Here is a 13,168-nt window from a genome sequence, read left to right on the forward strand (position 1 = left end):
ATCGCTCTCCTCCCTATCATTCTATTTTGGCGCTCATGATGACTAGGGTAAAGGTGTTCTTCTATGGTAAAGACTTGTTTCAGAACGTTTTGCACTAAGGAATACACCCCGGGGTTGGGGTAAACTCCATTTGTCAATTTGGGATATGAATTCCAATTCAAGCAAATGATTAATCAGAATTTTTTTTTTTTTAAAGGTCTTTACTAATCAAACCACAAATGCAAAGATTGGAATCGAGTAATACAGTATTCTTGTTCAAAAGTACTGGCTTTTAGGATCTGCATTCCTGTCAATTTGCAAAAGAGGTTGACAGAGGTTGACAGTAAGATCGATTGGAGTGAGTGGGACTTTGATAGTGCAAAAGTCAATCATGGCTGACTAGACATTCTTTGTGCCAATAACATTCGCTTTCAGTGCAGAAAAACAGACATTCATTCTTCAGTGAGAGGTCATTGAACTAGACAGTTCCATTGGGGTAAGTGCTGAATAGTGTGTACTGTGTGTGTGTAATAGAGCTATTCTGAGCACAAGGCTAAGGCTAGTAAACACACCCCTTTATCAGCGGTTAGGGACATACTTACTTCCCTTAACCAGAGATCTAGGATCAGATTATCCTACACCCAATTCTACCATTCCCCATTAAAAATGGGTAAGGACAACCTCTACCTCCATCAGCCAGTGTGGGGCACGTTCAGCGGGGCAAAACATTTAGATACAAACATGCCTGTGACTTGTAGAATAAGGAATCATGTCGGTTCTATTCGTGACATTTCTATCTGCAACGTTTGACCACCTTTCATACTGAACATTGCCCAGTGATCCTCAGGTCAGGGCCGCTATCCATAAAGCGTCTTAGAGTAGGAGTGCTGATCCAGGATCAGGTCCTCCCTGTTCATGTAACTCGTCTATTTTGATTTAAAAAGGCCAAACTGATTGTAGTAGATCAGCACTCCTACCCTGCAATGCTTTATAGATACAGGACAGGTCAGGCGGCTCCAGGGTCTCTCCAGCCTCCGTAGGTCTTCTCCAGGTAGAGGGCCATGGCTAGGGACAGGTGGTCCTGGAGCTTCCCAGTCACCACCTGCACCCCCAGGGGAAGACCCTCTACACTCAACCCCAGAGGGCACTGGGTCACAGGCAGCCCCAGGATGTTGATGACCCCTGAGGATGGAGGGGGGAAGGATAGAGGGATGCAAATGAGAGAAATCTTTGGAGTATGTTGTATTCATTCAGTTGTGGTGTACAGACAATTCATTCTCAGTCACATTTGTGACCGCAACCCTGAGCTTTGAATCATTGTGTGATTTGCCTGAAAGTTTGAATACCTCAAGTTATATTAAGATTTGGTTCATAGATTTATCTCCATTTATGTGATTATTAGATATTGTCTTCCAGACCCTCTCACCTGTGTAGGCGAAGTTGAAGGGTGTGAAGAGGGGGTGGTGGTGTTTGGGGGCGAGGTGAGGGTGGGTGGGGTACAGGAGAACCCCGTCTGTACCCAACAGCTCCTCCATCTCCTTCTGTAGCTTCTCTTTCTGCTTCAGGATGAAGGGAGAGGGCTTGGATGAGCTGGTAATCTCTACCAAGGCCAGGCCTGGAACATACAGAGCAACAGAATAACCATGATTCCAGAGATAACACAGATTGATGTACTTAATGTATTGATTAGCCTATACCAGAGATGGGCAACTGACGGGGGTAGGGGCCACAAAAGGGGCTGCGGAGGCACGTGGGTCTGCGTACCCACATCCATACCCCTCATGACAGTGAAGAGGAAGAATGTAAGTTTTAGAGTTAATTTCCTGCTATACTGTGCATTTTGTCATGGGGCGTAGAGAAAATGTTGCCATTTTTAAAGTATGTTTGCTACAATTCAACACATTTTGCCATGGGGCAAAAGAATATTGCAATTTTATAACTCATTTCATGCAATTGTACTCATTTTGCCATAGGTTGGAGGCAAATGTTTGCCGTTTTTAATATGATAACTGATGATCAATGGGCCCCTCCCCGGTCAGGAATTCGACCATGTTTACTGCATGTTTAGATAGCTGGACACTACACCAACTTCCCAATGTAAAATAAAAATAGCTGACATGGGCTAATTGAGTGACTGCTGATGCACAACCACATTTTGAAATGGCACCTTGTGTATTCTAACTCTCAACAATAAGTTGACTAAAGTTTTTTGGGGGGGTCAAATTGGTTGTGGGCCTACAAAAGGAGGAGCTGCTAGTTGCCCATCCCTGACCTATATCATCATGACAAGAGTGGACCTAAAGATACCATGTTTGACAGTTGACTCAGTTGATCAAAGTGCTATTTATAGCTCTGGTTACTAGAATACACCCCGGCACAAACAATCGATACTACAGAGGTCTACAAGGTCACTCAGTTGACTGGCAACACTTAAAACAAATCATTAGACCCAAAACTACTATTACTAGACAGGATGGTCAATGTGTGTTTATGTTACCAATAGCAGCCATGGTGTGAGGGGACCTTCCCATCATCCACTTGGCCAGCTCCCACACTGGCCACACCGGCCTCCCTGGTTCCCCCATCAACACTTGGAAGGGTGTGGGGCGCTGTGAGAAACACATACACACGTATCTACACTTAACAAAAATGTAAACGAAACATGTAAAGTGTTGGTCCCATGATTCATGAGCTGAAATAAGATCCCAAAATTTTCCATTTGTATATCAAAAAGCTGTTTGAACAGCATGATCATTACTCAGGTGCACCTTGTGCTGGGTGCAATAAAAGGGCAGTTGTGTCACACGTCACAGATGTCTCAAGTTGAGGGCACGTGCATTTGGCATGCTGACTGCAGGAATGTCCACCAGAGCTGTTGGAATGTTCATTTCTCTACCATAAGCCACCTCCAGTGTTTTAGAGAATTTGGCAGTACGTCCAACCAGCCTCTCAACCGCAGACCACGTGTATGGCATCGTGTGGTTTGCTGATGTCAATGTCGTTTAAAGAGTGTCCCATTGTGGCAGTGGGGTTATGGGGGCAGGCATAAACTACAGACAACGAACACAATTGCATTGACGAGTTCCTGAGGCCTATTGTCATGCAGCCATCACCTCATGTTTCAGCATGATAATGCACACCCCATGACGCAGGGATCTGTACACAACAACCGGAAGCTGAAAATGTCCCAGTTCTTCCATGGCCTGCACACTCACCAGACATGTCACCAATTGAGCATGTTTGGGATGCTCTGGATCGACGTGTACAACAGAGTGTTCCAGTTTCCACCAATATCCATCAACTTCGCACAGCCTTTGAAGAGTGGGACACTACACAGGCCACAACATCCTGATCAACTCTATGCTTAGGAGATGTCACGCTGCATGAGGCAAATGGTGGTAACACCAGATACTGAATGGTTTTCTGATCCACGCCCCTACCTTTTGTTGGTATCTGTGACGAACAGATCCATATCTGTATTCCCAGTCATGTGAAATTCATAGATTAGGGTCTAATGAATTTATCCCAATTGACTGATTGTACCTCAGTAAAATCTTTGAAATTGTTGCATGTTGCGTTAATATTTTTGTTCAGCATAGTTAAGATGGCAGTAATAGTGAGGCCTCATAATACCCCCATAAACGCTACCTAATGAAGAAGACAGCAGCAGCAGTTGACCCACCTTGCCCTCCTTGTCGGGGAGCCCCATGTACGTATCCCAGATCTGGAAGCCATATTTGAGCCCAGAGAGACGCACCTCCTGAACCTTGACCCCTAGGTCAGACTCGAGCCGCTCCACCACCTGGTAGAAATACAGATGTCTTTGTGAATCTACGTTTGCGCGTGTGTGCGTGTTGCGGGTCTACTAGGCATTCTACTCACCCTCCTCTGGGCTTGAAGGAGCTGTTCATCTACAGCACTCACCAGAGGAGAGCCTCCATCGTGAGGGATAGAGAAGAAACGCAGGTTCCTCAGATCCACCTCAACGGACAAAGACAATCTGTACAGAGACATGGAGAGCTAGGACAGTTAAACAGGTGCTCAAAATGTCATGGTTTTGATATACACTACATGACAAAGTATGTGGACACCTGTTCGTCGAACATCCAAATATCAGAGGCATTAATATTAAGTTGGTCCCCACCTTTGCTGCTCTAACAGCCTCCACTCCTCTGGGAAGGTTTTCCACTAGATGTTGGAACATTGCTGCTGGGACTTGCTTTAGGGAGGTCGGGTACTGTTGTTGGGCAATTAGGCCTGGCTCGCAGTCGGCTTTCCAATAAATCCCAAAGGTGTTCGATGGAGTTGAGGTCAGGGCTCTGTGCAGGCCAGTCAAGTTCTTCCACACCGATCTCGACAAACCATTTCTGTATGGACCTCGCTTTTTGCACTGCCCCAAACTGTTGCCACAAAGTTGGAAGCACAGAATCGTCTAGAATGTCATTGTATGCTGTAGCTTAAAGATTTCCCTTCACTGGAACTAAAGGGCCTAGCCCAAGCCATGAAAAACTGCCCCAGACCATTATTCCTCCACCAAACTTTACAGTTGGCACTATACATTGGGGCAGGTAGCGTTGTCCTGGCATCCACCAAACCCAGATTTGTCCGGCGAACTGCCAGATGGTGAAGTGTGATTCATCACTCCAGAGAATGCTTTTCCACTGCTCCAAAGTCACATGGTGGCAAATTTACACCACTCCAGCTGACACTTGGCATTGCATATGGTGATCTTTAGGCTTGTGTGTGGCTGCTGGGCCATGGAAACCCATTTCATTTAGCTCCCGAACAAACAGTTATTATGCTGATGTTGCTTCCAGAGGCAGTTTGGAACTCGGGTGTGAGTGTTGCAAACGAGGACAGGCGATTTTTATGTGTTACACGCTTCAGCACTCAGCGGTCTCGTTCTGTGAGATTGTGTGGCCTACCACTTTGCGGCTGAGCCATTGTTGCTCCTAGACGTTTCCACTTCCCAATAACAGCACTTACAGTTGACCGGGGAAGCTTTAGCAGAAATTTGACAAAATGACTTGTTGGAAAGGTGGCATCCTATGACGGTTCCATGTTGAAAGTCACTGAGCTCTTCAGTAAGGCCATTCTACTGCCAATGTTTGTCTATGGAGATTGCATGGCGATGTGCTCAATTTTATACACCTTTCAGCAACGGGTGTGGCTGAAATAGCCGAACCCACTAATTTGAAGGGGTGTCCACATACTTTAGTGTATATATAGTGTAACTTCACAAAACTTAGTTGTGTGGACATTAAACTTATTTGCATTTTTGTATGCCTGTAAAAACTACCCATGCACCATTGGTAGTTAGTTGTTTCTAGTTAGATGTGTTGAAGCCTTTACTGAGAATAGTGTTGGGTGTTTTAGTCTGTTAAAGGTGTGATGGGTTGTGTACTTGTGGTACCGCGAACACTGTGTTGACTGTTCATGTGTGTTCGGGTGGTAGTTGTTGGTGTGTTACGGATGTAGTTGTGTACTTGTTTTGATTGTCTACTTGTCACGGGCTAGGGTTGCGATCGGTTGTGTACTTGTGAGCATTGGGTCCAGCCATGATCCTGAGCATGGGCAGAAGGTCCTCAGCATAACGACACATGGGGCCAGTACTGAGGTAGTCCTCATGACGACCAGAGGCAGGGGGGTACTGACAATCGTTAGATATTACACCTACAAACAACACAGGAGAAACATGGCCAATTACACACACGCACTAGCATCTACATCTACACCAACACAAGGGGTACTCTATATTTACCTGGTGTGGTTTTATGGCCAAAAACGCCATTGAAGAAGCACGGCATACGGATACTCCCACCGATGTCAGAACCTATCCCGATCACTGATGCTCCACCGCCAAGTATACTACCCTCTCCACCTGCAGTCCACAGGAAAGGAGGAGGAAGAGAGATTGCGATGGTCAGTAAAGCTTGTCCGAGCCAGAAAGCCCCATAGGGGCAGGAACCTATTGTCTGTAGGTGAGGTAACTTGATATATATAACAAGTAATTAATACGCACTATCAGTCCTATTGTTTTGGACATCTACCTGTGTTATTACAGCTGTAATACCGTTATAACACATACCTTGCCCATGTTATTACCATTTTATAACACCTCACAACACCACACCTGAGCTGCCGCCTGGTGTCCTCTCCTGGTCATAGGGGTTATTGCAAATGCCGTATAGGTGGTTGTGGGACTCGGACCACATGCAGAGCTCGCTGGAGTTGGTGACCCCCAGGGGGATGGCCCCGGCCCTCTTTAACAGGGCCACGGGAGGGGCGTCCCCCACTGAAAGGATCCCGCGCCTGGAAACCACACCTGCGGTGTTAGGCATGCCTGGTGGACAAAGGGAACGGGTGGGGAGAAGTTGAACATACAGGTGGAACTGTAAACTAGGATATAATCCATGACAATTTGACAAATATTTGGAGAGTGCAATGGCTTGGGTCTGTTACGGTTGTGGACTAAGCTGGCAGATAGAGATATTCAAAACCGTTTATTTGGATAGGGAAAGATGCACTTTACTGATGCTTATCTAGTGGGAATATCATCAAAGAATGTAATGTATCTGATGGTGACGAGGCAGAGGGAAAGTTGTTGATGGTCGAGTGCTGTTATGGTGAGACTGTAGGAGAGGGTCTGTGTGTGTGGGGGGGTTAGGTCTACCTATAGCAGTGTTTCTCAATCCTGGTCCTGGAGACCCAAATGGGTACCCTTTCTAATTTTTGCCCTAGTACTAACAGGCCTAAATCACTAATTAAGGCTTGGTGATGAATTGATAAGTGAAATCAAGTGTGTTAATGCTAGGGCTTTGGGTCCCCAGGACCGGAAAACACTGACCTATAGGGTAGGCCTACACACTCACCCAGACCCGCTCTCATAGCCTCACTACAGGGTACACAACTACATGAGTAGTACACAGTGTGGGAGAGTACAGGAGAGGATCTAGGTCAGCCATTTTCAAACCTCTGCTTGAGGAACACCCCCAGACGTTTCACAATTTTAGTTGTAGTCCTGCGCTAGCTCAAGACCTGGATGATTAGATGACAAGTTGAATCAGGTGTGCTAGTTCTGGAATAGTTCAAATATTGAAACAGTTGGGCGGTCCCCGTGGAGAGGTTTGAGAAAGGATGGTCTAGGTGAGTGTGTAGACCTACCCCGTAGAGCGAAGGCCTCTTTGACAGTGAGGGGGACCCCCAGCAGGGGAAGTCTATCCTCCAGAACATCCTCTCCCCCGGTCTCCTCCTCGATCAGCTTGTCCACCTGGGCTGCCTCTAGCAACGCTGCTGCAAACCTGGAGAGAGGGAGGAGAGGAAGCGAGAGAACAGAGAAGGAGGAGAGGATAATAGGGAGCAGAGAGGGAGAGGAATAGAGAGAAAAGAAAGAAATAGGCATATACAGGTTTAGTTTTGTGTCAGAACATAGTGGAGGTAAGGTGAAACGGCAACATGAGATTTGTAACCATATGACATTTAACCAGTCTAGTACCGGAGTACTTGTACTTGCCTGTCCTGCACCATAGCATTGAGCAGCGGGTTCACCTCCTGAATCCTGTCAATGTAGGCCTGCACCACCTCCACGCTCGACACCTACACCAACCAACATACAGTACAGTAGTGCGCCTGTGTGTGCATCAATTCCAGTCAATTCAGAGTAAACCAATTTCCAATTCAACATTTTCCTCATTGAAAAGCACTAAAGATTATTGGAATTGCTGTAGTCATAAACTTCCTGAATTGACCCCAACCCAATTTCATAAGGAGATAACAGCACAAGGCTGTTGCCTAAGAGCCTATTTCTGCTTGATCTGAAAATGTGGTCGGAGACACCATATGGATGGTGTGACGCTATTTGCGGAGCCTCCAGAGGCACGCAGACGCCATATTGAGCTCCGTACCGTATATATGTGCGCATCTCAAATTGTGTAACAGTGTGGAGGGCTAAGTATAGCTCCGCATTGACATGATTGGGTGTCTAAACACAAATTGACTTCCTTGACAAAAGCTCTGCGCTACTCCGCGAAGCAGAAAAAGTATGAATGCCCTGACTTCTGCAGAGGCCATTTCACTGTAAATGCTGCACGGCCAAATGCAGACGTCGGATTGACCATGTAGCGCCTTTATGTAATGGACATGTGCAGACATGTGCAGAGTGCAGTCAGCCCAACTGCTCCCAGAGAGCAACGCAGTAGCCTATCATGCAGCAGATAGGCTCTTTATCAAGCCGTTGTAGAACCCTGTCCTAAGCTTTTGGTATTTTATTAGAATCCCCATTATCTGTGGGAAAAGTAGCAGCAACTATTCCTGGGGTCCACTGATGGTGGATAAATCAAGATAACTCACTCATACCATTGGCTGCACCATTCAGGCCTACGGCACCGGAACCGTACAAGTGGAAGCACTCCGGAAAAGTAGTCTCTCGCGTAAAAATAGATTAGAACATATAACCCGGTACCGGGTAGCCTACGGACCTCTCTCCGACGAATCCTTTGCGCGAGCTGCATCGCAGACATCATCAGCAGAGGGTTGGTGACCGGAAGAAGTTTGGTGAATCCACGGGACCGCCGGGGAGAGAGGAGTCGAAAGAGCGCAAAGAGCACGCCCATGCACGCACTCAGAATCCATACCTGGGCCCGTTCTAGCCGGGTCAACGCCATGATCACAGCTTTGGTCACCACCACCGCACGAACTGTTTTGACAGCAGGACACTGTCGTCGTCTAACATAACAACTCCCGGCATGCAGCGTGTTATTATGGTTCTTATCTATAAATGGGTTGCAGCCGACCTCGCTATCAGGTCAGCTGTTATCTATTGGGCAGATTCACGTTTAAACAGAAAGTGACAACTTTCGCGAGAGTTGTACTTCTCGGTAACCGATATTAGGTCAACCGTGGCTAAATTTTAAACCGATATGAAGTGGCCAAGTGTGTGAACAATCAAAAGGTTAATGGTTAACCATTTGGCATCGTGTACTTCGATACGTAGTCTATGATAATAAAATGCACTGTATTGAATATATTAAATGTAAGGTATCAAGCAAACCAAATAAAGAAAATAAGTGTACAACATAGTAGACAACAAATCATTATAGTGACATATTGGTCACAAATCACTATTTGCTTAGGTAAATCCGCTCTTTTAAGCGAGCGCAATGAACTGTCATATCTACATTGCACCACAAGGTAGCAGTATTGCTATGAGTAAAAACACGATGCGCACTCAGACAAACTGAGCAGGTAATCATCGGGGTAAATAACTGCGCAATGCATGTCAGTGGATTAGGAAACCAAACCCATGAAGTCTGCATTTTAACCATCAAAAATGCTTTCCACAAATCCACGTTCCAGAATTTCCCTCAATATCTACAGGACTCAAACTGTACTTGCTTGTCTTTTGAATATGTTATGCTTGTATAGGCTAATTTAGCTGAAATGTCTAGATGCAACCTAATATTCTAATGTAATTTAACATGAAATACAAAAATATGTAAAATGTAATTTTTTCTAATTCCACCTGATATGGCACATCGCGGGTCATTTGTCTCAGTAGCTTATTGCAAAATCAGAACTTTATATGAATGAAACAATGACTGTACATTTTGAATGTCACGGCTGTTGAAAGAGGAGGACCAAGGTGCAGCGTGGTGAGTCTTTGACAATTTTTAGGGCCTTCCTCTGACACTGCCTGGTATAGAGATCCTGGATGGCAGAAAGCTCTGCCCCAGTGATCTACTAGGCCGTACGCATTACCCTTTGTAGCGTCTTGAGGTCGGATGCTGAGCAGTTGCCATACCAAGCGGTGATGCAACCAGTCAAGATGCTCTCGATGGTGCAGCTGTATAACTTTTTGAGGATCTGAGGTCCCATGCCAAATCTTTTCAGCCTCCTGAGGGAGTATAGGTGTTGTTGTGACCTCTTTATGACTGTCTTGGTGTGCTGGGACTATGATAGGTTCATTAGTGATGTGGACACAAAGGAACTTGAAGCTCTCGACCCACTCCACTACATTCCCGTCAATTTGAATGGGGGTGTGCTCGGCACCCATTCGAAGTGAGCCTAGATGGCATTTAGCTCATCTGGCCGCATCACTGGGCAGCTTGTGGCTGGAATTCCTTTGTAATCCGGGATAGTTTGCAAGCCCTGCCACATCCGACGAGCGTCAAAACCAGTGTAGTAGGATTCGATCGTAGTCCTGTATTGACGCTTTGCCTGTTTGATGGTTCATCAGATGGCGTAGTGGCATTTATTGTAAGAGTCCGGATTAGTGTCCTTTAGCTCATTGCGGATGTTGCCTGTAATCCATGGCTTCTGGTTGGGATACGTACAGTACGTACGGTCACTGTGTGGACGACGTCGGCGATGCACTTATTAATGAAGCCGGTGACTGATGTGTTAAACTCCTTAATGCCATCGGATGAATCCCAGAACATATTCCAGTCTGTGCTAGCAAAACAGACCTGTATCTTAGCATCAACTTCAATGGGCCACTTCCATATTGAGCGCGTCACTGGTACTTTCTGTTTGAGTTTTTGCTTGTAAGCAGGAATGAGGAGATAAGAGTTATGTTCAGATTTGTCAAATGGAGGGTGAGGGAAAGCGTTGTATGAGTCTCTGTGTGTGGAGTAAAGGTCATCTAGAGGTTGTTTTTGCCTCTAGTTGTACAGGGGACATGCTGGTAGAAATGAGGTATTTAAATCGGCCGGGAGCACCGCCTCTGTGTGAGCATTTTCTTGTTTGCTTATGGCCCTGTACAGCTCATTGAGTGTGGTCTTAGTGCCAGTATCGGTTTGTGGTGGTAAATAGACATCTACGAAAAATCTAGATTAAAAATATTTTGGTAAATAGTATTGTCTACAGTTTATTATGAGGTATTCTGCACTATTGAGAGCATCCTGACTAGTTGCATCACCGCCTGGTATGGCAACTGCTCAGCATCTGACCGCAAGGCACTACAGAGGGTAGTGCATACGGCCCAGTACGTCACTGTGGCCAAGCTTCCTGCCATCCAGGACCTCTATACCAGGTGGTGTCAGAGGAAGGCCCTAAAAATTGTCAAGCGGAGCGCCAAGTCTGGGTCCAAAAGGCTCCATAACAGCTTCTACCCCCAAGCCATAAGACCGCTGAACAATTAATCAAATGGCTACCCAGACTATTTGCATTGACTCCCCCCTTTTTTTACGATGCTGCTACTCGGTGTTTATTATCTATGCATAATCACTTTAGCCCTACCTACATGTACAGTACCAGTCAAAAGTTTGGACCTACTCATTCCAGTGTTTTTCTTATTTTTTTAAACTATTTTCTACATTGTAGAATAATAGTGACAACATCTAAACTATGAAATAACACATATGGAAACGTAGCAACCAAAAAAGTGGTAAACAGATCAAAATATATTTTATATTTGAGATTCATCAAAGAAGCCACACTTTGCCTTGATGACAGCTTTGCACACTCTAAAATTTGTTTAACACCTTTTTGGTTACTACATGATTCCATATGTGTTATTTCATAGTTTTGATGTCTTAACTATTATTCCACAATGTAGAAAATAGTAAAAGTAAAGAAAAATCCTTGAATGAGTAGGTGTGTCCAAACTTTTGACTGTTTATATAACCTCAATTACCTCGACTAACCTGTACTCCCGCACATTGACTTGGTACCGGTACCCCCTGTATATAGCCTTGCAATTGTTATTTTATTATTACTTTTTTAAAACTTGATTTTCTTAACTCTTTTTCTTAAATAAGTGACAAATACGATTTGATTTGAAAAGAAGGAAGCCTGTGCAGATATGTCCTGAATACAAAGCGTTATGTTTGCGGCAAATCTAACACAACACATCACTGAGTACCACTCTTCATATTTTCAAGTATGGTGGTGTCTGCTCATGTTATGCTTGTCATCGGCAAGGACTAGGGAAATTGCCGAAATATGGCTAAGCACAGGCAAAATCCTATAGGAAAACATGGTTCAGTCTGCTTTCCAACATACACTGCGAGACACAAATTCAGCTTTCAGCAGGATAATAACATAAAACACAAGGCCAAATATACACTGGAGTTGCTTACCAAGACAACATTGAATTATCCTGAGTGGCCTTGTTACAGTTTTGACTTAAATCCGCTTGAAAATCTATGGCAATACTTGAAAATGGCTGTCTATGATCAACAACCAATTGACGGAGCTTGAAGAATTTAAAAAAGACAATCCAGGTGTGGAAAGCTCTTCGAGACTTACCCAGAGACTTACCCAATCGCTGCCAAAGGTGATACGAACTTAATGACTCAGAGGGTTGATTACCTATGTAATCAAGATTTATTAGTGTTTTATTTTTCATAATCTTTTTACAAATGTTAAATTTTTTCTTCCACTTTAACATTACAGAGTAGTTTGTGTAGATCTTTGACAAAACATGACAATAAAATCACCCTTTAACACAACAAAATGTGGAAAAGGTAAAGGGGTGTGAATACTTTCTGAAGGGACTGTAACTTAAATACCTCATGATGTAACGTCTGCTTCCAACTCACATTCTCAAACATGTAGATCCCCTGAACGCAGCTCACTTTCCAGCCCACTTTCCAGCTTACACTCTCAAACACCTAGATCCCCTGAACGTAGCTCACTCTCCAGATCCCAATCACCTGAATTCTAATCACCTGTTCACACACCTGTATGTTATTATCACACACTATTTAGTTCAGTTATTTGCACCCCATCACTGTGAGGTATTGTTTGTTTTGTGACACATGTCTTTCAGAGCACTGGGTTTCCTGTGATTTACTCCTCTTGTGTATGATAGTATTTGCCTGCCTCACGAACAATGCCTTTTACCTATTCCCTGCCTGTACTTTAGTCTATTGGATTTCCTGTTATCTACCTATTACCTAGCATGAGCTAGTTCGTACCCCAACCCAAAATATAAGCTTGTTATACTCCAAACTTTGTAAATGAAAACAAACCACTAGCCTGAAAACATTAAAACTATCATTTTGATATCACCAATGGTTTACTGAAACGGGCAGGGAGAATGCTTTGTTATTGTTTTTGCTGCTGATTGCCACTTTAAACAATCTATAACATTCTTATTAAATCACACACAATATTGTAAAATGTTAAACAAAAAGTGGTAATTGTTAGACAGGAACATACTACCCTCTAAAAAGAAAAGGTTCCTGGA

At 44.5% G+C, this 13,168-nt stretch overlaps 1 protein-coding gene across 2 annotated transcripts; it reads right to left on the bottom strand.

Annotated features, from left to right (window-relative positions):
• Positions 1 to 57: 57 nt before the first annotated feature.
• Positions 58 to 8,820, bottom strand: faah2b (fatty acid amide hydrolase 2b). 2 transcript variants are annotated; one of them, XM_055938612.1, is made up of 11 exons: positions 8,457 to 8,820; positions 7,493 to 7,575; positions 7,144 to 7,280; positions 6,113 to 6,322; positions 5,741 to 5,860; positions 5,517 to 5,652; positions 3,862 to 3,979; positions 3,662 to 3,781; positions 2,477 to 2,588; positions 1,406 to 1,594; positions 58 to 1,161 (listed from the first exon to the last, which is right to left on the bottom strand). In XM_055938612.1, exons 1-11 carry the CDS (start codon positions 8,640 to 8,642, stop codon positions 986 to 988), a joined length of 1,587 nt encoding a protein of 528 aa, XP_055794587.1. In that variant the 5' UTR covers positions 8,643 to 8,820; the 3' UTR covers positions 58 to 985. The 2 variants fall into 2 exon arrangements, with proteins under 2 accessions (XP_055794587.1, XP_055794588.1); XM_055938613.1 differs by lacking the exon at positions 8,457 to 8,820 and adding an exon at positions 8,335 to 8,450.
• Between the last annotated feature and the right edge of the window lie 4,348 nt (positions 8,821 to 13,168).

The sequence above is a fragment of the Salvelinus fontinalis genome, chromosome 11, assembly GCF_029448725.1.
Source record: "Salvelinus fontinalis isolate EN_2023a chromosome 11, ASM2944872v1, whole genome shotgun sequence".
In the NCBI taxonomy this organism is placed as follows: domain Eukaryota; kingdom Metazoa; phylum Chordata; class Actinopteri; order Salmoniformes; family Salmonidae; genus Salvelinus; species Salvelinus fontinalis.

Bases quoted from the DNA above. Each gene is read 5' to 3' on its own strand.
- faah2b (XM_055938612.1), bottom strand. From the start codon at position 8,642: ATGGCGTTGACCCGGCTAGAACGGGCCCAGGTATGGATTCTGAGTGCG. The intron at 5,861-6,112 runs GTGTGGTGTTGT...TGTGGACTGCAG, and splicing joins GACACCAGGCGGCAGCTCAG to GTGGAGAGGGTAGTATACTT. The intron at 3,980-5,516 runs GTACACAACCGA...GTCTCTGTACAG, and splicing joins GCTGGACCCAATGCTCACAA to ATTGTCTTTGTCCGTTGAGG.